This window comes from Bombina bombina, chromosome 2 (assembly GCF_027579735.1).
Source record: "Bombina bombina isolate aBomBom1 chromosome 2, aBomBom1.pri, whole genome shotgun sequence".
NCBI classification, from domain to species: domain Eukaryota; kingdom Metazoa; phylum Chordata; class Amphibia; order Anura; family Bombinatoridae; genus Bombina; species Bombina bombina.
Window position 1 is genome coordinate 1,069,435,674 of NC_069500.1, and position 27,418 is coordinate 1,069,463,091.

Genomic DNA, 27,418 nt, shown 5'->3' on the forward strand with positions numbered 1-27,418 from the left:
GACAGATGATCTGGACAGAGCCACTAGGAAAGGGAGTCTGTCCAGCACAATCTGTTGAGATAGATCTGAATGGTCACCGTTCCATTGTCTCAGCATGCATAGTTGTAAGGGTCTGAGATGGAATCTGGCAAAAGGAATGATGTCCATGCAGGACACGATGAGTCCGATTACCTCCATACACTGAGCCACTGAGAGTCTTGAGGAGGCCTGGAGGGCAACACATGCAGAAGTTAGCTTGCAACGTCTCTGATCTGTGAGGAATATTCTCATGGATATGGAGTCTATTATAGTTCCCAGGAAATTCACCCATGTACTTTAAGTAAGAGAACTCTTTTCCAAGTTTATCTTCCTTCCATGTGATCGAAGAAGACTGAGAAGGGACTCTGAATGTTCTCCCGCTAAACGAAAAGATGGTGCTGGACCAAGAAATCATCTACGTAAGGCGCTACTGCAATACCTTGTGTTCTGGCAACAGCTAGAAGAGCAACCAGACCCCTTGTAAATATCCTTGGAGCAGTAGCTAGGCCAAACGTAAAAACTATGAACTGGAAGTGCTGGTCCAGAAAAGCAAACCTCAGGACCTGAAAATGTTCCCTGTGAATCGGGATGTGAAGGTATGCATCTTTCAGGTCTATTGTGGTCATAAACTGTCCTTCCTGAACCAGAGGAAGGATTGACCGTATTGTCTCGATCTTGAAAGAGGGAGCACTCAGAAACTTGTTTAATAACTTTAGGTCCAGAATTGGACAAAAAGTTCCCTCCTTCTTTGGAACCCACAAAAAGGTTTAAATAAAACGCCAAACCTCTTTCTGCTGTAGGTACCAGGACAATTATTCCTAGAGAGGAGGGATCCCCTACACAAACTAAGGAGGCAGCCCTTGTTTCTGGTCTTGTCGAAAGAGAGTCTGGTCTTGTCGACTAGAGAGTAGGAATCTGCCCCTGGGCGGATGAGACTTGAATCCTATCCTGTATCCTTAAGATACAACCTCCAGGACCCAAGGATCCTGTATATCCTGGAACCAAATGTCTGAAAAAAGAGACAGTCTGCCCCCTACTCGATCCGACCCTGGATTGGATTTTGACTTATTCCAGGAGTAAGCCAGCTTCCAAGTACTCTTGGGCTGCTCAGAATTGGAAGAGGACTGCTATCGTTGCGACTTGTCAGCACGAAAGGAACGAAAATTGACAGTTGCCGTCCCTTAGGCCTATTCTTCTTATCCTGCGGTAGAAAGGCGCATTTGCCTCCGGTAACCGTAGAGATAATGGAGTCCAGCACTGGACTGAATAAAATCTTCCCCTTGAAGGGAAGAGAAAGGAGTCTGGATTTAGAAGCCATATCTGCAGACCAAGACTTCAACCAGCGAGCCCGGCGGGCTAGAACTGCAAAGCCAGCAGCCTTTGCATTCATGTGAATAATCTGCATAGTCACGTCACAGATGAAGGAGCTAGCAATTCTCAGTGTCTTAATTCTCTCCTGAATATCCTCAAGGGGGGTCTCCACCTCATTGAGCGCCGACAGAGTGTCACACCAGTAGGTAGCTGCTTCAGCAACCGCGGCTACAGCTGCCGCCGGTTGAAATAAAAACCCTGTATGTTGAAACATCTTCCTCAGAAAAGTTTCCATTTTTTTATACATAGGCTCTCTAAAAGAATAACTATCATCCAGAGGAATAGTAGTATGCTTAGCCAGCGTGGAGATAGCGCCATCCACCTTCGGGATGGAGCCCCACAAATTTAATTGAGAGTCAGGGACTGGGAATCATTTTTTAAAAGTAGAAAAGGGGGAAAAAGAAGTTCCTACTCTTTTTAATTCGTTACTAATGATGTTCGCCATCTTAAATGGCTCAGGAAAAGTCAGAGGGACCTTCCTATCTTCGTAAACCCTGTCTAATTTAGGGATCTTAGGCTCCTCAGGGAGTGTAGCCTCTGGAACTGCTAGAGTAGACAGAACCTCCTTTAATAAAAAATGCAGATGCTCAATTTTAAATCTAAAGGAGGGTTCCTCCGCTGAAGGAGGTTTAGTAACTGAAGTCTCCGACTCCGAAAAATCACCCTCCTGTGTTCAAATAATCTCTCTGAAGGAGATATTAACCCTTGATCCTATCGAGGTATAAAGGAGCCCCACTGTGACCCTGTATAGGGTTTTAAATTGTATATATAAAAAACTGTCTTACCTTTCAGGATCCATGCTGTGGAACAGGCACAGCCTCTCAAGTGTGACAGTCTTGCAGCAGCACTTCTGACATGGACTTGAGTGTGTAGCAGCAAGCAGTGAAATTCATCAACACCGATTGCTCAGAAGCGGTTAGCGACAGTCTGGATGAGTTCGCAGAAAAACTTTCTCTGCATCTCCAGACTCTAGCTTTCATCAATACTCTCACTGAGAGGTTGACATGAATACTTAAAACTCCAGTCCTTTCTTGAAGGGAACATACCCATTATAAAACTATCTAAATCTTCTGACACTTCTCTGCCACCTCCTATAGTGACTAAAGGTAAAGAATGACTGGGGGATAGGGGAAGTGGGAGGGATATTTAAGCCTTTGGCTGGGGTGTCTTTGTCTCCTCATGGTGACCATGTGTTATATTTTCCAACCAGTATGGAAGGAAATGAAGCAAATTAGATATTAAAGTAAATTGGAAAGCAGTTTAAAAATGAATGCTCTTTCTAAACAATGAAAGAAAAAATTTTGGTTTCATGTCGATTTAAGCACTAAATGTATTTCATGCACATCTCTCATGGGTGTCACCATTTTGGAACCTAGGTTACACTGCAGGTATCTGAAGGAAAGTTGCTGCACATGTGCATATACATCAGCACTGGAATGCGGGGAAAGCCAGATTACAACAAGGTAGCATCCAGGACTAGAGGGAGACGAGGAATAACCACAATACTATGCTTATACAATGTATTTAGTGTTTAATGTCCCTTTAAAGAGACACTAAACACCTTGTAATTACAAGACATTTCTGTTCTGTTACTATAGAACATGGGGTTTCAAACCTATCCTCAGACCTCCCTAACAGGTCAGAATTTCAAGATTACCTTGAGTGAGAGCAGATTAATAACTATGTTTAATAATCAGCTGATTACTTCACCTGTGTTTCAGTTCAGATATCCTCGAAAATTTGATCTGTTAGGGAGGCCTGAGGAAAGCTTTGAAAATCCCTGCTATAGAATAACTTACACGCCAAGTCTAAATATATTGTTTGCTGCAATTGTTTTTCAATAGCCAAACTCCACCCATCTGTAGACCACAAAAATGTTAGTATAAAGTGCATTGTTTTGCAGTTGTTAAAGCTAATATGAGAAAGCTAGGTAGCAGGGTTAACTTTTAGAAGTCAGCAGGGTGTATATCCAGTTCTCAGAATTAGAAAAAACACAACTTTTCAGAGCTAAATTACACACAAAAAATACAACAAAATAAATAATAGTATATTAGTACACATAACTAAACATTATACACAATTCTTAATGTTTACTGTCTCTGATAACGTGCCTGGTGCAGTCACAAGCACTCAAGTGACAGTGTGCTTTGGATGAGATGTCTTTGTTTAGGGATAAAAAGTATATTTTATTAACTTTAGAGTTATTGAAACCTAAAAAAAACTACAGTGCTTAAAGAATTATATTTTAAATGAATATAAATATTTGTTTTCTGCTTAAAATGATTTTTAGAGACAGAGATAACTTATACAAGTAAGCAATAGTATACAAGCATTCACCACAAGCAAATTTTACTTTTTTTTTAATGCAACAATTTAGAATGAAAATGAAAATAATTGGGACTCTCTTCCTTTGATTAACACCACAAACTCAACACATTAAAGGTGAAAAAAAGTTTTAATTACTGTGAAACAAAACGCAATTTAAAAAAACAAAACAAAACTGAAGTATGTTAGTCACAAACGTATTCACTGGGAAAGTATCTTCATGTTGGCACAACGGATTCCTGTGACTGTTCTTGTTAAAATTGATCAAACTCTTAGAAATAAGATAGGAGTCATTGGTTAACAGCAACTTTAGAAGAACATAAAACTAAATATTTAACAGACAATTTTTTTTGTAATTTAACTCCATGAGAGAGGCAGGATCACATTCTGCAAAATCCATAAATCTTCCCTGCAACATTCCACACAATAAATGATTACTCGGTGTAGGAGTGCATTTTTATATCTTTCCAGTTGGCTGCAGCAGTGGAGATAAACATACTTTTGTGGCTTTTTAAAGAGCTCTGTACCTGGACTGCAAAACTATATACATTTTGCTGAAATAGAATCACCATTTTAAATGCTTTATAAACATTTACACCTAGATTTAGAGTTCTGCGTTAGCCGTCCAAACCAGCGTTAGGGGGTCCTAACGCTGGTTTTGGCCTACCGCAGGTATTTAAAGTCTTGTAGGTAAGGGTCTAACGCTCACTTTCCAGCCGCGACTTTCCATACCGCAGATCCCCTTACGTCAATTGCGTATCCTATCTTTTAAATGGGATCTTCCTAACGCCGGTATTTAGAGTCTTGGCTGAAGTGAGCGTTAGAACTAAAGTACACTAACACCCATAAACTACCTATGTACCCCTAAACCGAGGTCCCCCCACATCGCCGCCACTCTAATAAATTTTTTAACCCCTAATCTGCCGACCGCACACCGCCGCAACCTACATTATCCCTATGTACCCCTAATCTGCTGCCCCTAACATTGCCGACCCCTATATTATATTTATTACCCCCTAATCTGGCCCCCCTAACGTCGCCGCTACCTACCTACACTTATTAACCCCTAATCTGCCGACCGGACCTCGCAGCCACTATAATAAATGTATTAACCCCTAAACCGCCTCACTCCCGCCTCAAAAACCCTATAATAAATAGTATTAACCCCTAATCTGCCCTCCCTAACATCGCCGACCCCTAACTTCAAGTATTAACCCTTAATCTGCTGACCGGACCTCACCGCTACTAATAAATGTATTAACCACTAAAGCTAAGTCTAACCCTAACACCCCCCTAAGTTAAATATAATTTAAATCTAACGAAATAAAATAAATCTTATTAAATAAATTCTTCCTATTTAAAGCTAAATACTTACCTGTAAAATAAACCCTAATATAGCTACAATATAACTAATAATTACATTGTAGCTATTTTAGGATTTATATTTATTTTACAGGCAACTTTATATTTATTTTAACTAGGTACAATAGCTATTAAATAGTTAGGTAGCTATTAAATAGTTATTAACTAGGAAGTGTTTCCCCATAGGAAACAATGGGGCTGCGTTAGGAGCTGAACGCTGCTTTTTTGCAGGTGTTAGGTTTTTTTTCAGCTCAAACTGCCCCATTGTTTCCTATGGGGGAATCGTGCACAAGCACATTTTTTAAGCTGGCCGCGTCCGTAAGCAACGCTGGTATTGAGAGTTGCAGTGGCGGTAAATAAGCCTGTACGCTCCATTTTTGGAGCCTAACGCAGCCCTTCAGACAACTCTAAATACCAGCGTTGTTTAAAAGGTGCAGGGGGAAAAAACCACGCGTAGCTAACGCACCCCTTCTAACGCAAAACGCTAAATCTAGGCGTATGTTTGAATGCAGATATGTCTACATCCAGTATAACTCTAATGCCCATTTAAAGTAATTATAACATTATTCTGGAGTCTTCCCATAGATTAACATTTCTATCTGTCCACAGCTTCATTCCTTACTTGTGGGAAATACAGAACCTGGCCACCAGGAGGAGGCAAAGATACCCCAGCCAAAGGCTTAAATACCTCCCCCACTCCCCTCATCCCCCAGTCATTCTGCCCAGGGAACAAGGAACAGTAGGAGAAATATCAGGGTATAAATGGTGCCAGAAGAACAAAAAATTTTGGTCCGCCCAACAGAGAAAACGGGCGGGAGCCATGGACTCTCTTCATACAGATGGAAAGGAAATTATCAGGTAAGCATAATTTATGTTTTCCATCTTGATATGAGGAGAGTCTACGGCTTCATTCCTTACTTGTGGGAAACATATACCCAAGCTCTAGAGGACACTGAATAAAAACGGGAGGGTAAAAGAGAGGCGGACCCTATTCTGAGGGCACCACAGCCTGCAAAACCTTTCTCCCAAAAGCTGCTTCAGCTGAAGCAAAAACGTAAAATATGTAAAACCTTGAAAAAGTATGGAAGGAGGACCAGGTAGCCGCCCTACAATCTAATCATTTTCAAAAGACCCAAGAGGAAAACACAGCTCTAGTTGAATGAGCCTTCATCCTCGGAGGAGGCTTGTGTCCCGCCGACTCATAAGCTAAGCGAGAAATGCTCCTCAACCAGAAAAACAAATAAGCGGACGAGGCACCCTGCCCCCTACGCTTCCCAAAATAGACACAAACAATGAAAAAAATCTGATGAAACACCCTTGTAGCCTGGAGATAGCAATAGTCAGTAGAAAAAGAACCTTGCAAGACAGAAAATCTTAATGCCAACACCATGCATAAGCCCAAACTGAGCCTTCTGTGATGAAAGTCAAAGTATGACTGGGAGATGAGGGGAGTGGGAGAGGTATTTAAGCCTTTGGCTGGGGTGTCTTTGCCTCCTCCTGGTGACCAGGTTCTGTATTTCCCACAAGTAAGGAATGAAGCCGTGGACTCTCTTCATATTAAGATGGAAATCTACAACCAGGTTGATCTCTGAGTTTTGACTTCTCTTTTCTAGGACACAGTTTCTTATTTTAAACCACGTCTGTCTAGTGTTGGCTGTGTTTTAAGGATAACTGACTTGCTGAAAGGCTAACCTATTGCTCAGTCTAACATCTCTTGCATACTGAAGCTGGTGTTCAACTAGAATTTTCATATTTTGATTCCAGTCATCTTGTCCTCAATTTTGACAATCTCTGTTGAGAAAAACATTGTCCTGTAACCCCCATGATTTACTGTGGTGATGGTGCGGTCAGGGAGATGATCACAGTTGACTCTGTGATACAAATAGTATTTTGTTGTAGGTCAAACAGGTAATTTTTTTGTCTCATCAAACCAGAAAATGTTTTACAATCTCTTTGCAATGCCTTCCACACACATTATACCAAACTCTGAAATGGAAATGGGTGTAATATTTAGTTATGTATTTCTATGTGCCAATCTTCTATCTGATTTAGCTTCTTTTTCACTTCCATATCCACCGATCTCCTTGCTCAGGTGACCAATATCGATTTGGCAATATAGAGTAGAGTAATGTATTTATATCTGTCTGGGTCTGAATTGTCCCAGAGGTACATTAGTCCACAGTAATACCAGACAGATGTTGGGCATATATACTAGGCGAAACATTTTCACATGCCTAGTTAAAACATTGCTCATACAAAGGTTGTTTATGTGTATGTTTATGTATTTCTCTCCAGCTCTTAGAGAGCAAATAAAAATGACAGTGTGTTGTGGGAGCTTCTGGGTGATTGGTGGCTGCACCTTAGAAACCTTTAATCCTGCTAATATCTTTAGCCTGTCTCTGCATTTAGCGTCTTAAAGGGCCATGATACCTAAATGTTGAAACACCTGAAAGTGATGCAGCATAGCTGTAAAAAGCTGGCTAGAAAATATCACCTGAACATCTCTATGTAAAAAAAAAAAAAAAAAGATATTTTACCTCAAAAGTTCCTCAGTAGCCACATCCCATTGTAAATGACTTCTAAGCAGCAAATCAGTATGTCTGTCCCGGGACAGCTAAGGGGTTGAGCCTTGTGCACTCTCATCTTATTTTCCTATTCACTTCAAGGAAGTTTACTATGAAATCTCATGAGAGTTAAGTAAAATCTCATGAGATCACAGTAAAAGAGTTCATGACCTCAGCACTGCTGATGCTGATTGGCTGCTGTTCATTCTTCTTCATTTTTTTTTTACCTGCAGCTGAGCAGCAGCTGAGTATAACTTTTTACACAGAACTTACTCTGCTGAGGAAATGGTGAGGTAAAATATCTTCCTTTTTTACATAGAGATGCTCAGGTGATATTTTCCTGTCAGATTTTTACAGTTATACTGCATCAGTTTCAAGTGATTTAGCATATGAGTATTATGTCCCTTTAATTTATTGATCATGACTAAGCAAGTTTGGGGGAAGAGAAAGTCTGTAAACCCAATATTCTGCTGTAGTGTCCACAACACTGTCCAGGCTTCCCGGGTTAAGCAGTAAAGTAATACTGTCTCTTGTGCTCCAAAACTAAATGCTCACAATCTTTCTGCTTGGTTCTGCAAGGGCTTCTGGATAGGTACCTCTGTGATTTTGTTGAGGCAATTGAGGCTTCTCTGTCCTGTACGTTTGCGGTTGAGGATAAACAAGACAGTGAGGATGATAACATGCCTGCTTTTATTACAGAGGACTCCTTATGCACAGACCATGAAGATGCATTTAATTCTGCTTTATATGTCAATAAGACAAAATCTCTGTGATTGTTTCTTCTATAGAGACGAACTTCTACTGAGGCCGGTATATAATGACTGAGATATGCTCAGATGAGCACCCTAAGCAAATAGCTGGCTGGGAACACCCAGATCCCTTTACGAGTCGGGTTGAAGCACATTTTATTCACCAACCACTTAAGTATCTATAGGCAGGGCTTATTTCCTAAGGTCAGTGCATTGCACAGAACTGATGTGGGATGACAGATGTGAATAGCTAGTTGTTTAAAAGCTTTTAGTGTGTCTATTAGAACTTGGTATGAAGTTTTATATTTGCACTGGACTCACTGATGCTATAGCCAATACTTAATTCACTCTTTAATGAGCTGTTGCTTGTAAAGGGACTTATAGTACTATTAGTAAAACTTTTGTTACATTTCATACTGATCTGATAGTTAACTGCTGTATTGAACAGTATTGCTAATATTTGAGCTGTTTAGTTTATTCTATTACTTGGAGTTTATTATTTTCTATTGATCAGTTAATGGGCTTATTAGAGGCAGGACTTCTTTTAGACTATGTGATACAGTAACATAGTGCATATTTTTTATAACAGACTAGATAATATAAATTGTGTAGATCTGCTGTTTGAAGCTGTATGATGCTGCTATCCTGGGCCTCTCTCTGCCACAATCTCGCTAAAAGATGCGAGTTTGCACTATTTCTGCATGCCCCAAGAGTGGGGCAGTGCAGAAATAGTTTTGCAGAGGTACCAAAGTAGAGAGGGACATTCTGTGTTCCACTCTGCATCGGCAATGGTAGTGCCGATCGTTGGTGGCGTGGGAGGGTTTGGAGGGAGGCGGGCGGTCGGCCCATCGCTGGAGGGGAGCGGGAGGGTGGGAGCAAGTGGGACCGCTACACTACAGAAAAAATGTATGCTAAGAGCTGCAGGGTGGTGGAAGGAGGGAGGAGGAGGTACAGGGGGATCCTAGGGAGGGGTGGAGGGGGGGGGGGGGGATAAAGGCTAGGGAAAAGATCATGGAGGGGGACATTTTGGCCTAAATACACAGGCTTTAACACTAGTTTATTTATAATAGTGTAATAGCATTACATATGCTGCATATTGTATAACTTCTCATTTAGCTGTAAGTGCATTCATTCAAATAAGCGGAGATTAGTGACAATTTGGATACTATCCATCATAAAAATTTATATGGATTTCACCTTCTATTTGGGAAGGCAACCTCTTTTAAATGATAGATATTCTTAATGCTGTATATTAAAAACTTATAATTTAGTCCCATCAATGTTCCCTTATTCGGTGGGTGCTTTTGATTGGGTTTTACAACGACTGATTTATTACAACTGGGTGTGTGACTTACAGCTTAATCTGACAGAGGTCCAGTTTTGTCAGGTCACTCTGTGAATTCATATCAAAGGTAATATTATATGTTTCAAACCACCTATGCTGTTAAATATGAGTATTTTCTTATATAATTGAGCTATATAAGAAGTGGTCACAAAATGCTGTTGGTCTATTCCTGCTAGTCTCATTTGTAATAGCTGACAATTTCCTAGTTTAACTATAAAGGCACTCCAAAATAACATATTGGTTCTTTACCATAGAGATATAGCTACAGAGCCCAAATGATCAACAGTATTTTAATCCATGTTCCATCTCGTATTAATGTTTACATAGGTTCAACCAGGGTCTAAAAATCGAAAGAGAGAGAACAGCACTCCATGAGATAGAACAAAAGCTAGAATAACTTCGCTATGCCCCTTCACAGAGAAAAAAATATCCTGTAGCATATCAGTCTGACCCTGCCCAATGACAGTCCAGCGCCGAAATACCAGGCAATTCTTCTCTGAACAAGGGAAGCAACAACCCCAGACAATCGTTTCGGCCTCCTATTGGCCTCGTCAGTGAGGTGCAGTTGAATCTCTCTAAGGGCATGTGTACATGGAGTCCATGTCTGGTTTCCCCATTACTCTTAGGGTGACCCAAGAGCAATTAGCATAAAAATCGAAAGAGAGAGAACAGCACTCCATGAAATAGAACAAGAGCCAGAACAACTTCCATGCCTAAGATACAATTGTAGTGACTTAAAATGCCATTGAGTTACTCTGGTTATTTCCATCTGTACAAGTGTACATCAGTTTACAATGTAATAGTTCCTTATAAACCCTATAATCTTTTAGTGATCTATGGTATTATGTAAGTATACCCCACTGTGCTATCGCACAACATAATCAGCTCTCTGTGCTATTCGTAGAAGACAGAGCTGGCTTATTTTGGTGTCCTCTATCGATGCTTTATTAAAGCACATTTGTTGTTGGTATTTATAGTCCCCATCAGAGTATTATTGTCATAATGCCCAAATGCTTCATGATAATAATGTTGTATTTCATTTAAATGTGTTTGGATATTTCAGTATGTTCCCTTTAAAGTTACTGTTCAGATAATAGTGGGGAGCTTTGATTTATCACTTTAGCAAACTTACTGATTTTAGAGCTACTCAAGGGCTTCCCTGATAAACTTTATCCACTAACTAGAAATTAACAAGTAATTGGTAGTCTAATGTGGCCTCAAAAAGATGGAGGTCATTATAGGAATAAAACAGAGGTTTATAATAGGAAAAGTTATGTTTATTTAAAGGGACACTGTACCCAAAAAAATTATTTTGTGATTATGATTGAACATGAAATTTTAAGCAACTTTCTAATTTACTCCTATTATCACATTTTCTTCATTCTCTTGGTATCTTTATTTGAAATGCAAGAATGTAAGTTTAGATGCCGGCCCATTTTTGGTGAACAACCTGGGTTGTCCTTGCTGATTGGTGGATAAATTCATCCACCAATAAAAAAAGTGCTGTCCAGAGTACTGAAATAAAAAAAAAGCTTAGATTCCTTCTTTTTCAAATAATGATAGCAAGAGAACGAAGAAAATTTGATAATAGGAGTAAATTAGAAAGTTGCTTAAAATTGCATGCTCTATCTGAATTACGAAAGAAAAAATTTGGGTTCAGTGTCCCTTTAACAGGCATTTTCCATTTTGATGTTCTTGATCTTGAAAACTATTATGTCTTGTTGTATATATAATTGCTTTATATCGCTGCAGCTGTCACTTTACTTATAAACCTCAATAAACATTTTTTTATTAAAACTGCAGTGTGTCCTCCTGTAAAATGCCTGAATGACCAACTTATGCTGAACTTTTTAATCATTAAAGGGACATTAAACACATAAATATTTTATAAGCATAGTATTAAGGGTATCCTCCGTGTCCTTCTAGCCATGGGTGCCTTTATGCTGAAATGTATCTCTAACTGTATTCCAGTGCTGACGTGTTTGCACATGTGCAACAACACTCCTTCAGATACCTGCAGTGAAACCTAGGTTCCAAAATGGAAAAATATTATTCTTAAAGAGCCAAAGGTTCCTCTGCTTATGGCATTTCCCACTCCATTCAAACATATACTGCTATGAATTAAGGGGCATGAAACCTAAAAACAATCTTACATGATTCAGATAGAGCATACATTTAAAAAAAACATAAAAACTTTCCAGTTTACTTTACTATTATCAATTTCGCTTATCTTTATATCCTTTGTTGAAGTATTAGCAGTGCATTACTAGGAGCTAGCTGAATACATTGGTAATCCAATGACAAGAGTCATATATGTGCCTCCACCTATCAGCAACTAGCTCCCACCTCCTGAGCCTACATACATATGCTTTTTAACAAAGGATACAAATAGAACAAAGCAAATTAAATAATAGACCTAAACTGGAAAGTTGTTTAAAATTGTATCTGACTAATGAAGAAAAAAATTTGGGTTCAATGTCCCTTTAACATATAGAACATATTAAACTACAGCTTAATTTGGTTTGGAATTTTTGTCCCTTTAATGTTAACACATTACTAGCCCTTCAACTTCAGTCTAAATTCTAATTAAAGGGACAGTCTACTCCAGATGTTTTATTGTTTAAAAACATAGATAATCCCTTTATTACCCATTTCCCAGTTTTTCATAACCAACCCGCTTATATTAATATACTTTTTACCTCTGTGATTACCTTCTATCTAAGCCTCTGCAGACTGTCTTTATCTCAGGTCTTTTAACAGACTTGCAGTTTAGCCAACTAGTGTTGACTCATAAATAATTTCACGGGAGTGAGCACAATGTTACCTATATGGCAGACATCAACTAGTGCTGTCTAGCTGTGAAAAACTGACAAAATGCACTGAGATAAAAGGCGGCCTTCAAAAGCTTAGAAATTAGCATATGAGCCTATCTAGGTTTAGCTTTCAACAAAGAATATCAAGAGAACAAAGCAAAGTTGATGATAAAAGTAAATTGGAAAGTTGTTTAAAAACATAAATTATGCTTACCTGATAATTTCATTTCCATCTGTGGGAGAAGAGTCCACGGCTTTATTCATTACTTGTGGGTAATAAGAACCTGGCCACTAGGAAGAGGCAAAGACACCCCAGCCAAAGGCTTAAATACCTCCCCCCCACTCCCCTCATCCCCCAGTCATTCTGCCAAAGGAACAGTAGAAGAAATATCAGGGTATAAATGGTGCCAGAAGAATAAAAATAAATTTAGGTCCTCCCACCTGTGAAACGGGCGGTAGCCTTGGACTCTCCTCCCACAGATGGAAATTAAATTATCAGGTAAACATAATTTATGTTTTCCATCTTAATGGGAGGAGAATAAACAGTTTCATTCATTACTTGTGGGAAACAAATACCCAAGCTCTAGAGGACACTGAATGAAAAAAATGGGAGGGTAAAAGGAGGCGGACCCTAATCTGAGGGCACCACAGCCTGTAGAACCTTCCTCCCAAAAGCTGCTTCTGTCGAAAGCAAAGACATCAAATTTGTAAAACTTAGCAAAAGTATGTAAGGAGGACCAAGTGCTCTATAGAAGCCTCATTCTTAAAGGCCTGAAAAGAGGCCACAGCCCTTGTAGAGTGAGCCATAATTCTCTGAGGAGGCTTATGTCCCGCTGTCCCATAGGCCAAACGAATAATGCTCCTCAACCAAAAAGTTATGGAAATGGAAGAGGCCCTCTGCCCCCTGCATTTCCCCGAATACACAAGAAATAAAGACAAAGTCTGTCTGAATTCTTTAGTTGGCCTGAAGATAGAACTTCAACCTTTCCTTTGACAAAGAAGGGTTAGCATACAAAGAAAGAACTACTATTTCCTGATTGATGTTACGATTTGACACAACCTTGGGAAGAAAACCAAACCCAGTGTGAAGAACAGCCTTATCGGCGTGAAAAACCAGGTAAGGAGGCTCACATTGCAAGACCGCCAACTCAGAGACTCTGCATGCCGATGCAATAACCAGTAGGAATAGAACTTTCCAAGAAATAATTTTAATGTCAAGCGAATGCATAGGCTCAAACGGAGCGCCCTGCAAAATCTTAAGTACCAAGTTTAAGCTCCAAGGCGGAGCAGAATTTCTACAGACAGGCATGATCCTAGACAGAGCCTGAACAAAGGACTGAATATCAGGAAGTCCTGCAAGATTCTTGTGTAACAGTACATATAAAGTCAAAATCTATCCCTGTAAGGAACTGTCAGCAAGACCCTTATTCAACCCATCCCGGAGAAAGGACAAAATCCTGGATACCCTAACCTTATGCCATGGATATTCACGTTCCTCACACTACAACAAGTAGGTCCTTCACACCTTATGATAGATGCAACGAGTGACCGGTTTCCTGGCTTGAATGAGAGTATCATTCACTTTCTCAGAGAAACCTCTCTTGGCTAGGACTAGGTGTTCAATCTCCACGCAGTCAGCCTCAGAGAATCAAGATTTTGGTGTAGAAAGGTACCCTGAACCAGCAGATCTCTGCGACAAGGTAACCTCCATGGAGGAGACGATGACATCCCCACCAGATCCGCAAACCACGTTCTCCGCGGCCACGACAGAGCAATCAGAATAGCCAAGGCTTGCTCCTACTTGATGTGGGTCACTACATGAGTAGTGGCAACGATGGAAAAATGTAAATGAGGTTGAACTCCCAGGGCACTGCTAAGGCATCTATCAGCCCTGCCTGGGGATCCCTGGACCGCGACTCGTAACTGGGTAGCTTGAAGTTGAGTCTGGAGGCCATGAGATCTATCTTCGGAGTCCTCCATCTGTTGCAGACCTCCGCAAACACCTCGGGATGGAGAGACCATTCCCCTGGATGAAACAATTGTCTGCTGAGAAAATCCGCTTCCCAGTTGTCCACACCCGGAATGCGGATTGCTGATAGTGAACAGTTGTGGGACTCCGCCCATTCCAGAATCCGAGATACCTCCCTCATGGCTAGGGAGCTTCTCGTTCCCCCCTGATGGCTGATGTAAGCCACCAAAGACTCCGCAAACACCTCGGGATGGAGAGACCATTCCCCTGGATGAAACAATTGTCTGCTGAGAAAATCCGCTTCCCAGTTGTCCACACCCGGAATGCGGATTGCTGATAGTGAACAGTTGTGGGACTCCGCCCATTCCAGAATCTGAGATACCTCCCTCATGGCTAGGGAGCTTCTCGTTCCCCCCTGATGGCTGATGTAAGCCACCAAAGATAATGTTGTCCGACTGGAATCTGATGAATCGGGACAACCTCAGGAGCATTGAATATCGCTCGAAGTTCCAGAGTATTGATCGGTAGAATCGACTCCTCTCGAGTCCACCTGCCCTGTGCCTTCCTGGCACCCAAAACAGCTCCCCAACCTGACAGACTTGCATCCGTGGTCACAATCTCCCAGGATGGTCTCAAGAAGGATGTCCCCTGGGAGAGTTGTCCCGGATGGATCCACCAAGAGAGAGATTCCCTTGTTCGGTTGTCCAGAGACATCTGTTGGGATAGATCGCCGTTCCATTGTCTCAAGATGCACAGCTGAAGAGGTCTGAGATGGAACCTGGCGTATGGAATCGAATCTATGCTGGATACCATGATCTGTCAGGAATATCTTCATGGACATGGAATCTATTATGGTACCCAGGAATTCCACTCTATTGCTGGGAACTAGGGAACACTTTCCTTTGTTTATCTTCCATCCATGAGATCAAAGGAGAAGAGCTCTCGGGTGTTCCTCCACGAGACTGCAGGACGGAGCCTGGACCAGGATGTTGTCCAGATATGGAGCCACTGCGATCCCTCTGGCTCTAGCCACCGCGAGCAGCGCTCCCAGAACCTTCGTAAAGACTCTTGGGACAGTCACCAGACCGAACGGTAGGGCCACAAACTGGAAGTGTTGGTCCAGAAATGCAAATCTTAAGAACCTGAAGTGATCCTTGTGGATTGGAACGTAAAGGTAAGCATCCTTCAAATCTATTGTAGTCATGAACTGTCCCTCTTGAACTAGGGGCAGAATCGACCTAATCGTCTCCATCTTGAACGATGGGACTGACAGAAACTTGTTTAGGCACTTTAGGTCTAGAATCGGGCGAAACGTGCCCTCCTTCTTTGGGACCACGAAAAGGTTTGAATAATACTCCAAACCTCTTTCTGCTAGAGGGACTGGAACGATTACTCTGAGAGAGGAGATATCCCTCACACACTCTAGAAAGGCATCTCTCTTCTCTGGTCTTGATGATAGGTTTGACAGGAGGAATCTGCCTCTGGGCAGATGAGTCTTGAATCCTATACTGTAACCCTGGGCGATGACCTCCAGAACCCAAGGGTCCTGAACATCTCTTATCCAAGCCTCCGCGAAAAGAGATAGTCTGCTCTCTACGAGATTCTTAAATTGGATCGGGGGCCGCCCCTTCAGGCTGATTTTGTCTCAACGGGCTTCTTGCTCTGCAGTTTTCGCGGCAGGCTGCATTGGGATTTTTCCGAAGTTGACCCCTTAGGCTTATTCTTCTTATCCTGCGGTAGGAAAGCACCCTTGCCACCCGTGACCGTGGATATGATAGAGTCTAGGCCTGGACCAAACAGAAACTTCCCCTGAAAAGGGAGGGATAGTAATCTAAACTTGAAAGTCATGTCAGCAGACAACGGGCTAGCACCGAAAAACCTTATGTCATGGCATTCAGGCGGATAATCTGCCTATTTGCATCACAGATGAATGAATTAGCTACCCTTATGGCCTTAATTCTATTCTGTATCTCTTCGAGGGGAGTCTCCACCTCGACCATAGCTTACAGAGCGTCACACCAGTAGGTAGCCCCAGCCACCGTGACTGCCACTGCCGGTTGAAAAACAAACCCTGTGAACTGAAACATCTTTCTCAACATGGACTCCATTTTTTTTTATCCATGGGCTCCTTGAATCAAGAGCTATATTCGAGCAGGATAGTTGTTCATTTAGCGAGAGTGGAAATAGCACCATCCACCTTAGGAATGGCCCCCCACAGCTCAAGCTGCGAGTCCGGAACGGGGAACAGTTTTTTAAAAGAAGTAGAGGGGGAAAAGGACGAGCCAAGTTTCTCACTTTCATTCTTAATAATATTAGCCATCTTAATGGGGACTGGGAAGGTCTGAGGCACCACCATGTTGTCGTAAACCCTATCTAGTTTATGGATCGAAGGTTTCTTCTGCAGTTTCGGTTCAGGAACCTCTAACATAGCAAGCACCTCTTTTAGCAGAAAGTGCAAATGCTCTATCTTAAATTTAAAATCTGGCTCCTCCGCAGTCGGAGGCCTAGATGTCGCCGATTTCGACCCAGAAAGAATGTCCACCAAAAAGTCAGAGTCGACTTCATACACGGATAACCTGTCAGAGCCATCCAACAGAGTAGATGACCCCATGGACGGATAGCTATGTTTCACCTTTCGCTTAGCAGGGCGTGGTAAGTCATTGATGGCCGCAGAAACAGCCGTTTGAAACTGATCAGCGAAATCTGGCGGCCAAAGGGCCCCTCCCACTGGAGGATTAGTAGTGCCCTGGAGAGCTGCATGTGCAATCGGAGATGAATGTAGGGAAAGCAACTCGTGAGAACCCTCAGAGGTGGACGGCTCAGTTGTAGTAAATATCTTATTGTTTTTAGATTGCAATGTTATCAAAGCATGTGGAACAGAATTGAGCAGGTGGATCAACCCGGAACCTCCTCACAAAAGACACAGTTATTAGGTTTTGTTAAAGAGGGAGTACCCTCTAACATATCAGAGTCCTCCATAGCTTGCGCCTTTATTACGGACTAGATAGAAATTAAATGGCACCTTTATACCCCAATAGCCAGGGCAATAACCACCTCCTATGACCCGGACCAAAGATAAACTGCTTTGTCTCCTCCAACCGCCGGTCAGGAAAGAGGAAGTTAAAGAGGCCACACCCGGTCACATGGAGTGCCATGCAGGACCGCCCCTGCCCTAGAGAGAAAAACGCGCCAAAAAAGGCCTGCGTCGATCTCCCACTAAGAAACTGTTCACACATTGACAAAGCCTCATCTCACACATGTCACAGCATTAAACACAATAAAGAATATTATGCACAACCCCCCCCCCCAGTTCAATAACCCCCTTTCCCAGGATATTAACCCTTGATTCTATACAGATAAAAGGAGACACACTGTGACCCTGTCTTCTATGCCATGGTACAGGAACACAGTCTTTCAAGTGTGACAGGGTAATAGCATCGCTCCTGACATGGACTTTAGAGTAGAAAGCAGGCAGCGAAACTTGTCAACGCTGATTGCTTATGGAGATGGTTTCGCAGAAAGACTCTCCCTGCATCTCCGGACTCTAACTTTCACCCATGCTCTCACTGAGAGGCTGAAAGGACTACTTAAAACTCTAGTACCATCTCGAAGGGTAGTACCATCCATAAGAGACTACTCCGAATCTTCCGACACTTATCTGCCAACCTCCTGTGACAAAAGGCAAAGAATGACTGGGGGATGAGGGGAGTGGGGGAGGTATTTAAGCCTTTGGCTGGGGTGTCTTTGCCTCCTCCTGGTGGCAAAGTTCTTATTTCCCACAAGTAATGATTGAAGCCGTGGACTCTCCTCCCATTAAGATGGAAATTGCATGCCCTATCTGAATCATGAAAGTTTAATTTACTGTGATGTTCATTGTTACCTCCTTTCATTGATAACTTATATTGTGAGTGTATTTAAATTGATTATTAAAAGGTTTAGACTTGAATCTAATATACTATACTAAGGGCCAGATTACGAGTGGTAGTGCTTTCGCTCGCGTGCTAACTGTGCTAGAAGTAAACTTTTTGCGCGCTTTGGGTTATCTATACCTTTATATCTATATGATGCTGCTGTTTCTGGACTTTGTTTGATAAGGGTATACAGCACCCTTGCGTCTGGTGTGCACCTGGTGTGCTATTTGAGTGAGTACAATATGATTATATATCGGTAAAGATATATACAGATACATACAGTATCCCACAAAAGTGAGTACACCTCTCACATTTTTGTAAATATTTTATTATATCTTTTCATGTGACAACGCTGAAGAAATGACACTTCGCTACAATGTAAAGTAGTGAGTGTACAGCCTGTATAACAGTGTAAATTTGCTGTCCCCTCAAAATAACAACACACAGCCATTAATGTCTAAACCGTTGGCAACAAAAGCGATTACACCCCTAAGTGGAAATGTCCAAATTAGGCCCAATTAGCAATTTTCCCTCCCCGGTGTCATGTGACTCGTTAGTGTTACAAGGTCTCAGGTGTGAATGGGGAGCAGGTGTGTTAAATTTGGTGTTATTATTTCACACTCTCTCATACTGGTCACTGGAAGTTCAACATGGCACCTCATGGCAAAGAACTCTCTGAGGATCTAAAAAAAAATTGTTGCTCTACATAAAGACAGTATAGACCCTGAAACTGAGCTGCAGCACGGTGGGCAAGACCATACAGCGGTTTCACAGGACAGGTTCCACTTAGAACAGGCCTCGCCATGGTCGACCAAAGAAGTTGAGTGCACGTGCTCAGTGTCATATCCAGAGGCTGTCTTTGGGAAATATACGTATGAGTGCTGCCAGCATTGTTGCAGAGGTTTAAAGGGTGGGGGGTCAGTCTGTCAGTGCTTAGACCAAACCTAGCACACTGCATCAAATTGGTCTGCATGGCTGTCGTCCCAGAATGATAATGCACAAGAAAGCCTGCAAACAGTTTCCTGAAGACAAGCAGACTAAGGACATGGATTACTGGATCCATGTCCTGTGGTCCGGTGAGACCAAGATAAACTTATTTGGTTCAGATGGTGTTAAGCGTGTGTGGCGGCAACCAGGTGAGGAGTATAAAGACAAGTGTGTCTTGCTTACAGTCAAGCATGGTGGTGGGAGTGTCATGGTCTGGGCCTGCATGAGTGCTGCCGGCACTGGGGATCTACAGTTCATTGAGGGAACCATGAATGCCAACATGTACTGTGACATACTGAAGCAGAGCATGATCCCCTCCCTTCGGAGACTGGGCCGCAGGGCAGTATTCCAACATGATAACGACCCCAAACACACCTCCAAGACGACCACTGCCTTGCTAAAGAAGCTGAGGGTAAAGGTGATGGACTGGCCAAGCATGTCTCCAGACCTAAACCCTATCGAGCATCTGTGGGGCATCCTCAAATGGAAGGTGGGGGTGCGCAAAGTCTCTAACATCCAACAGCTCTGTGATGTCGGAGTGGAAGAGGACTCCAGTAGCAACCTGTGAAGCTTTGGTGAACTCTATGCCCTAGAGGGTTACAGCAGTGCTGGAAAATAATGGTGGCCACACAAAATATTGACATTTTGGGCCCAATTTGGACATTTCCACTTAGGGGTGTACTCACTTTTGTTGCCAACGGTTTAGACATAAATGGCTGTGTGTTGGGTTATTTTGAGGGGACAGCAAATTTACAGTTATACAGGCTGTACACTTACTACTTTCACTATTTTTTACATTTAGCAAAGTGTCATTTCTTCAGTGTTGTCACATGAAAAGATATAATAAAATATTTACAAAAATGTGAGGGTCTATTCACTTTTGTGGGATACTGTATATGAATATCTATTTAGAAATACATAGAAAATATTCTGCTATATGCAGAACATTGGAATGTAAAACATTTACAGTAAATACATAGTATAACAAAATGCTCCAATCCACTTCTATATATGTCTACATATCTATTTATGTGTTTATATGTCTATATTTGTCTGTAAATACATATACACACACATATAAATATATACATATGTATATATAAAAACTTAAATTATGCTTACCTGATAAAAAAAATTTCTTCTGACGGGAAGAGTCCACAGCTGAATTCAGAACCTGGCCACCAGGAAGAGGCAAAGACACCCAAGCCAAAGGCTTAAATACCTCCCCCACTTCCCTCATCCTCCAGTCATTCTGCCAAGGGAACAAGGAACAGTAGGAGAAATATCAGGGTAGAAAAAGGTGCCAGAAGAAGAAACTAAAATAGAGCCACATCAATAAACGCGGACGGGGAGCTGAAAAACTTAAATTATGCTTACCTGATAATTTTTTTTTCTTCTGACGGGAAGAGTCCACAGCTGCAATCAGAACCTGGCCACCAGGAAGAGGCAAAGCCACCCAAGCCAAAGGCTTAAATACCTCCCCCACTTCCCTCATCCTCCAGTCATTCTGCCAAGGGAACAAGGAACAGTAGGAGAAATATCAGGGTAGAAAAAGGTGCCAGAAGAAGAAACTAAAATAGAGCCACATCAATAAACGCGGACGGGGAGCTGAAAAATTTAAATTATGCTTACCTGATAATTTTCTTTTCTTCCTAAACGGGAAGAGTCCACAGCTGCATTCATTACTTTTGGGAAAACAATACCCAAGTGATAGGGGATACTGAATGCAAACAAAGGGCGGGTATAAAGACACCACAGCCTGAAATTACCCAACACCCTAAAACCAGAAGCCCAGGTAACTGCTCATCAGTTACACAACCTGCAAAGCCATGCTAGGGACCACTAAAAATCCCCAGAGTCTGCTGAGCACAAAAGCCTCAGAGGAGCCGGCCTTGAGGCTCTTGACTCCCACAAAGTGTATCCCCGACCTAAAGGACAAGAACCTCTATTTACCCCGGAGAGGGAGAACAGAGGACCCAATAAGAGATCCAAAGGACAATCCAACAAGGAAAGAAAGAAAACGCAAAAGCAAAACTTAGAGCAAACCCAAGGTTGCTACAGGACCACTGCCCAGGAGACGAACTCCCTAGAAGGGCAAGGACCAGAAAGATAAATTCCATACTCAGGAAAAAACGATCGCTAGGATAACCAGAGGGCAACCCTCTGATCCAAGACACAGCACCATACAACCTATGGTACTCCAAATCCTCAAGTTCCCCATTGTATCATAGTCAAGATGAAAACCCGTCAGACTAGATAAGCATAGACAGGGTAACTGTCCTAGCAGCTAAAAAAGAGCTCTCCGTGAGAACACAGAGCCACCTCTAAACAAGAACTCGCAATGACCAATCACCAGGCAGCAAAGCTGACCCTAAACCATCGTGGGACCTCATCCTACCAAGAATCACCGAGAAACCTCAGCAACAGCTCCCGTCCAGAAAAATCAGAACTCCAAGGAGCGTCCCATGCCCGCAGCAGACGCCACCAGTAGAGAGATTGACATCTAGAGCCCCCCTACCGAAAGGGAGAACAGACTCGATAAGTACACGGTCAATACTTAATAGAGCAGACCGATCCCTGACCTTCACTCCAAGGTAACGATCTCAGCCCAAAGGCTGGTAAAGACCGAAAACAAAGAGTACCAAAAACTCCGCCCAGACCTCCAAAGAGAAGGGATGGGTCTGCAAGGGAGCAAAACCCCTGAGTAGAGCTCTGACCACTTATTTAAAACTGGCATGCTACCATAAGCCATGACAGGAACTACGTGCTTGGGTTCCAGAACCCCTACACGGCTGCCTTCCCTAAAGGAGAAACACTCCCCAAAAGGAAGATAGAACTCTGACCCACCGCATCCTAATACCAGAATCCAGCCCCGTGATCCTGAGTATGCAAGGAAGGGAAAGAACCCTCTGAAGTGAGAAAAACAGGGACCCACAGAACTTCACGGATACTGAGGTACCTCCAAATCAAAGGCGAGCAAACGCAAGAAACTCAACCCCCACCACAGGTGAGGAGATGAGAAAGTAGAGAAAATGATAAACACCCTACCTAGAGGCGAAACCCTTCGGTTATTACCACCAGCTCAGGTGATACGACAACTAAAAGTCTACAAGGAAGCATTAGATGCCCCAGAAGACAAAGTAGGGACCCGTCAGAGAGACCTCAAACTTAAGGCAGATATCAATCTCCCATGAGTGCCAAAAAATAACCTTTCAAAGGGACACACGGGAGCTCAAACCCCAAGGTTGAACTGAACCACCCATGCCCGATTCCAGACAAGAGACGTGGTCCTAAGTCAGAGTCCCCCAGAAACAGGACCTATCGAAAGATCTAACCTCCTGAGGAACCCTTAAGCTGCCTCCTATGGTTAGGAGTGCACCCATGACAGAGCCTTCCAGTATCCAAAGTCCGTAGACATAGGGTACCAGCAACAGCCTCAAACCCAAGAGTCTGGAAAGACTAGTAACAGGTCTAAGAAAATGGCAACCAGTACCATTGGATCTTAAGATAATCCTTTGTAGACAGGCTTGACTACCTGATCTATACTCCAGTGTAGATAAATGAAACCCATTTTCTTGACCCCAAAAGGGCGAAGGTCTGTATCCTACCCGGGACCTCATACCCGCAAGCCCAAAGGGCTAGATCTGCTATAAGGTCGAAGGATAGCACCCGAGAGTCTAAAGACCAAGGGATTACAAGGGACAGCTCTTAGATTGAGAAGACGACATATCTCTGGAGATCTTTACAGGATCAGTCTCCCGGAAATCCCAGTAACAGGAATAACAATGGGAGCCTCACATCTCCTGGTAGGAAAAAACGGGGTGATCCACACCTCTGCGCTCCAAGTACTAGTGCAAGTGAGATACTGAGAAAAGGAAGAAGGACATACCCGCGCTTCCATACATAGAAGACCCAAACCAAGAAGGGAAAAAAAAGGAGTCTCCGCCACCGTCGAAAGGAAATGCGACTAGGCTATAAGAGTCGACATCCGGAAGATACAGAAAGCGAAAATGCAATCGTCCACCAAACCGGTATTCCAGACCTCCAGAGGTCATCCACATCTCCAAAATCTAAAGGAATGGAGAACTACCGTTCCGAGTCCAAAAGGACCTCTAGAAACCACAATGAAGCTTTAAAAAGTTGGTCACGTATTCAAAGTAAATTGCACGAAAAGGTCAACTTAGATTGGAGCTCACAACCTTCCTTCCAGAAGCGTTCAATCTAAACACTAGGCCCCATATGTTGACGTAGGATCCGAGATTGGAGCCCGCATTAATAGGCCAAAGTGACATTCCGACAGGATATTAGCACCACGAGGGTGACATGAACCGCAAAAAACAGCAGCTAGCTCCCGACCAGTACCTGCCTGGTACAAGAGCACTCCAGAACTGTCCAAAAGGTCCAAGAAAAATAGACCTGAATGTTCGATAATATGAACTAGAAATATAATTATGTTCTTAACAAAAAATGCGCAACTTCTGAGGAAGTGCCCACGCGACCACAAAATCTCAAGTATCAGTTCCAGAGAAAGAACGTTCCCAAAACGGAAAATACATCAGACATGAGCTCTTTAAAACAAATCAAACACATCCTAACCAGATCAAAATAAAAGTAAGGCAGCACCCACAGGTAAACGCCGGCACGCCAACCAGAACAACCGATCATAGGCCCCATTCTCCGAAGCTCGGAACTGATACATAAAAGAAAGAAAAAACGGAGACGACAAGGAGATTAGTTTAATCCCGAAACGTCTAACCCAGCATGCCATCCAGCACAGAAGGCCAAGGATCCCTCGGCCCACTAGGACTGGAATCCTTCAGCACTGTCAAAATTATCTCTCACCGGATTGATGGACGACCCCGGCCTCAGAGGCCATGGCTTCCCCAGAAGGCCGAACTGAATCAGGCGATCTCACGCCCGACGGGCCCTGGTTGACAGAACACGGACAGTACCTTAAAAAGATTTCACTTGGGAGATATAAATGATCCAGCGCTAAAGATATGGCCAATGAGGAACCATGCCGTAACCTCTGGATGAAACAAGCCGCCTTCCGGAGGAGTAAAGGCCATAGGGACACCTGCTTGCGTAGCAAAAGAAGGTTCTGGGGCACGCGCCTCACAGGATATGGAATCCTTTGGGGCACTCTAAGTTCCCTGCATCGGGAGAAGAGAGTACTCTGGAATAGCAATTGGAACATAACTGACGGGAATGGATAACCCGGGCCATTTCATATTCTTCGCAAGACGCATTCTCCGAATCAGAGATATCCGTGTCTGCCCCCCTTTTTTGAAGCTAAAAATACTCAATATTTAATTAGGCACGATTTGGGGAACTACTCCCCTCCCTCCTTGCTAGAGAAGCGATTTTTGGATGAAACAATTTTACCAGAATCTATGCCGTGGAACAGGAACTCGGCCTCTCAAGTGTGACAGTGTAGTAGCATCACTACTGACATGCACTTGATTGTAGGAAGCAGGCAGCGAAACTCGTCAATGCTGATTGCTTATGGAGCTGTTAAAATGAGACGAGATTGTTTCGCAGAAAGACTCTCCCTGCATCTCCGGACTCTAGCTTTCAACCAAGCTCTCACTGAGAGGCTGACACGACTACTTAAAACTCCAGTCCCATTCCGAAGAGTACTACCCTCCAAAAGAGATTACTCAGAATCTTCCGACACTTCTCTGCCAACCTCCTGTGACGAAAGGCAAAGAATGACTGGGGGATGAGGGAAGTGGGGGAGGTATTTAAGCCTTTGGCTGGGGTGTCTTTGCCTCCTCCTGGTGGCCAGGTTCTTAATTCCCACACGTAATGAATGAAGCAGTGGACTCTCCTCCCCTTTAGATGGAAATATATATACATACACACACACACACATATTTATATACATACACACACACACACACATATATACACACACACACACACACACACATACATACATACATACATATATATATATATATACATACATATCTCAATGCTAAAGGCCTTTGCCTGCCTAACACTTGAGATCTCATATCTTTGAGCCTTTATAATTTGTGTGCAATATTATTTTTTTTTATAATTTTTATTATATAGTGTTATGAGTGTCATTGTATTGTGTAACGTATTTTTGATGTGTTTTGTGTCACTTTTTAGTTGGAGAAACAGTTAACCAGAGCTCTCAGAGGTTGCGGTAATCATTCTAGTGTAAATCGCGATTGTGCTCACACGTTTGCATTTACTTTCAACATGTAATACGAGCGCAATTTAACTTGTACGCAAGCTCGCGCGCAAACAATAGTGCTACACTAGCAATCTGGCCCTTAGATAGATAAGTGCATTGTCTTGTGTTCTGTGATATTTCTACCTGAGGTGCAATAGAGATCTAAGGGCTGCACATCGAAGTGCAAGTGGAGACACTAAACTATGATTAAAAACGTAAATTAAATTTCTGTAGAATATATCCTTTTGTTTCTGTCATGTTTTCTGAGTTACATTTGATTTTCTATAGCTAAAGAATAAAATTACCCACTTTGCACAATTTGGATAAACAGCTCTTTTGCTCCCTGTGGTGAATAGTTGCTGTGAATAATAGGTGAGAGTTGAGCCCAAATATTATCTAATTATTATCTAATTATGACTCCCTGTCCTTAAAGAAATTAGTGTCAACAGCGCAGCATTTCATTCTTATGCACAAATACACTAACAAGCTGTTAAGCCAATATTATATCAACTCACCGACAGGGTAAGATTCGGACAACATCATTAGGTTTGTAGCCTTCAATGCAAACAGCACAATTATCAAAATCTGGCTCTGTTTCCTGAAAGAAAAAAATGTCAATTATGCATAATACAACTAATTTTGTTACATGGAAGCATTTTAATAATGATAATATCAGTTGTTTAAAGAGATACGTTGATTAACTTTTTTTCACAGATTTTGTATGGGCTAGAGAAGCAGTTTCAGACCTATTGGTCGCTTTAGTGCATCTTTTGTATAATTTGTAAATGCATAAGATACCCTGCTTTTGCTATTTGAAGTCAACATGAAATAGAGTAAAAAAATACTGGAGTTGTGTGTTTCCATCTGCATTCTCTATGAGGTATTCGAATATCCAACATATGCAGTAGGCCTTAAAACTAGATATTATTCCCTGATCCATTGGTTGTATTAATGCAGGAAAGCAGGTTTAAATTGTGTCAATACCTATTGTCACTGAAGCCTTCTTGTTTGATTCACAAACCAATGGCATATTTGATTTTGCCTTTCACAGCTTATTGTGTTTGAGAATAACAGACATGCATAAACTTTAGCTAAAAGAGCCATTCAAAATTGTAGCAAACACTGCTGACATATATATATATATACATATATATATACATACAGTATAGCTCAAGACACATGCATGTCTGCTCTCATATAAAGGAGCTAAGTTTCAACAACTGATACCAAGCAAATTAATTCAAATTGATAACAGAAGTAAATGGTATGTTCTATCTGATTTATGAAAATGTAATTTTGATTTCTGTCTCTTCAAAGTCACTTTTAAAGGGACACTAAACACTAAGTACATTTCATGCACCTTGCAGTAATCATGGGTGCTGCCATTTTGGAAATTAGGTCACACTGCAGATATCTGGGGCGCGATCCGATATAGATCGCAGTTTGTGGCGCAAGCGAGGGAACCGGCGTCACCCGCAGTTTCAGCTCGCAACTCGAGCTATCCCATATAAGTCGCCGTCAGATGCTAACGTGCCGTAAGTCTGACAAACCAGCGATGTCCAGAAATCTGCGTAAGTACAAATTTCTGGCGTCGCCAGTGACTTGCGGCACGTTAGAAACTGCCGGCGCCTATAAAACCTGACTAAAGTCTAAAACACCCGCACTGTCTAACACGCCTCCCTAACATAGCCCGACAAGTCTAACACGCCTCCCTAACATAGCCCGACACGTCTAACACTCTATCCGCTATCCCCCCTCACTAGCCTAACAATAAAAAAGCTATTAACCCCTAAACCGCC

General features: G+C 42.3%; 1 protein-coding gene across 1 annotated transcript in view; it reads right to left on the reverse strand.

Moving 5' to 3' along the window:
* The window catches only part of RNF150 (ring finger protein 150), a 793,014-nt gene that overhangs the window by 310,201 nt on the left and 455,395 nt on the right, over positions 1-27,418 (reverse strand). The window contains exon 4 of the mRNA XM_053703697.1: positions 26,135-26,217. Within this exon, the coding sequence (XP_053559672.1) occupies positions 26,135-26,217 (83 nt within the window). The remainder of the gene's footprint in view (positions 1-26,134; positions 26,218-27,418) is intronic.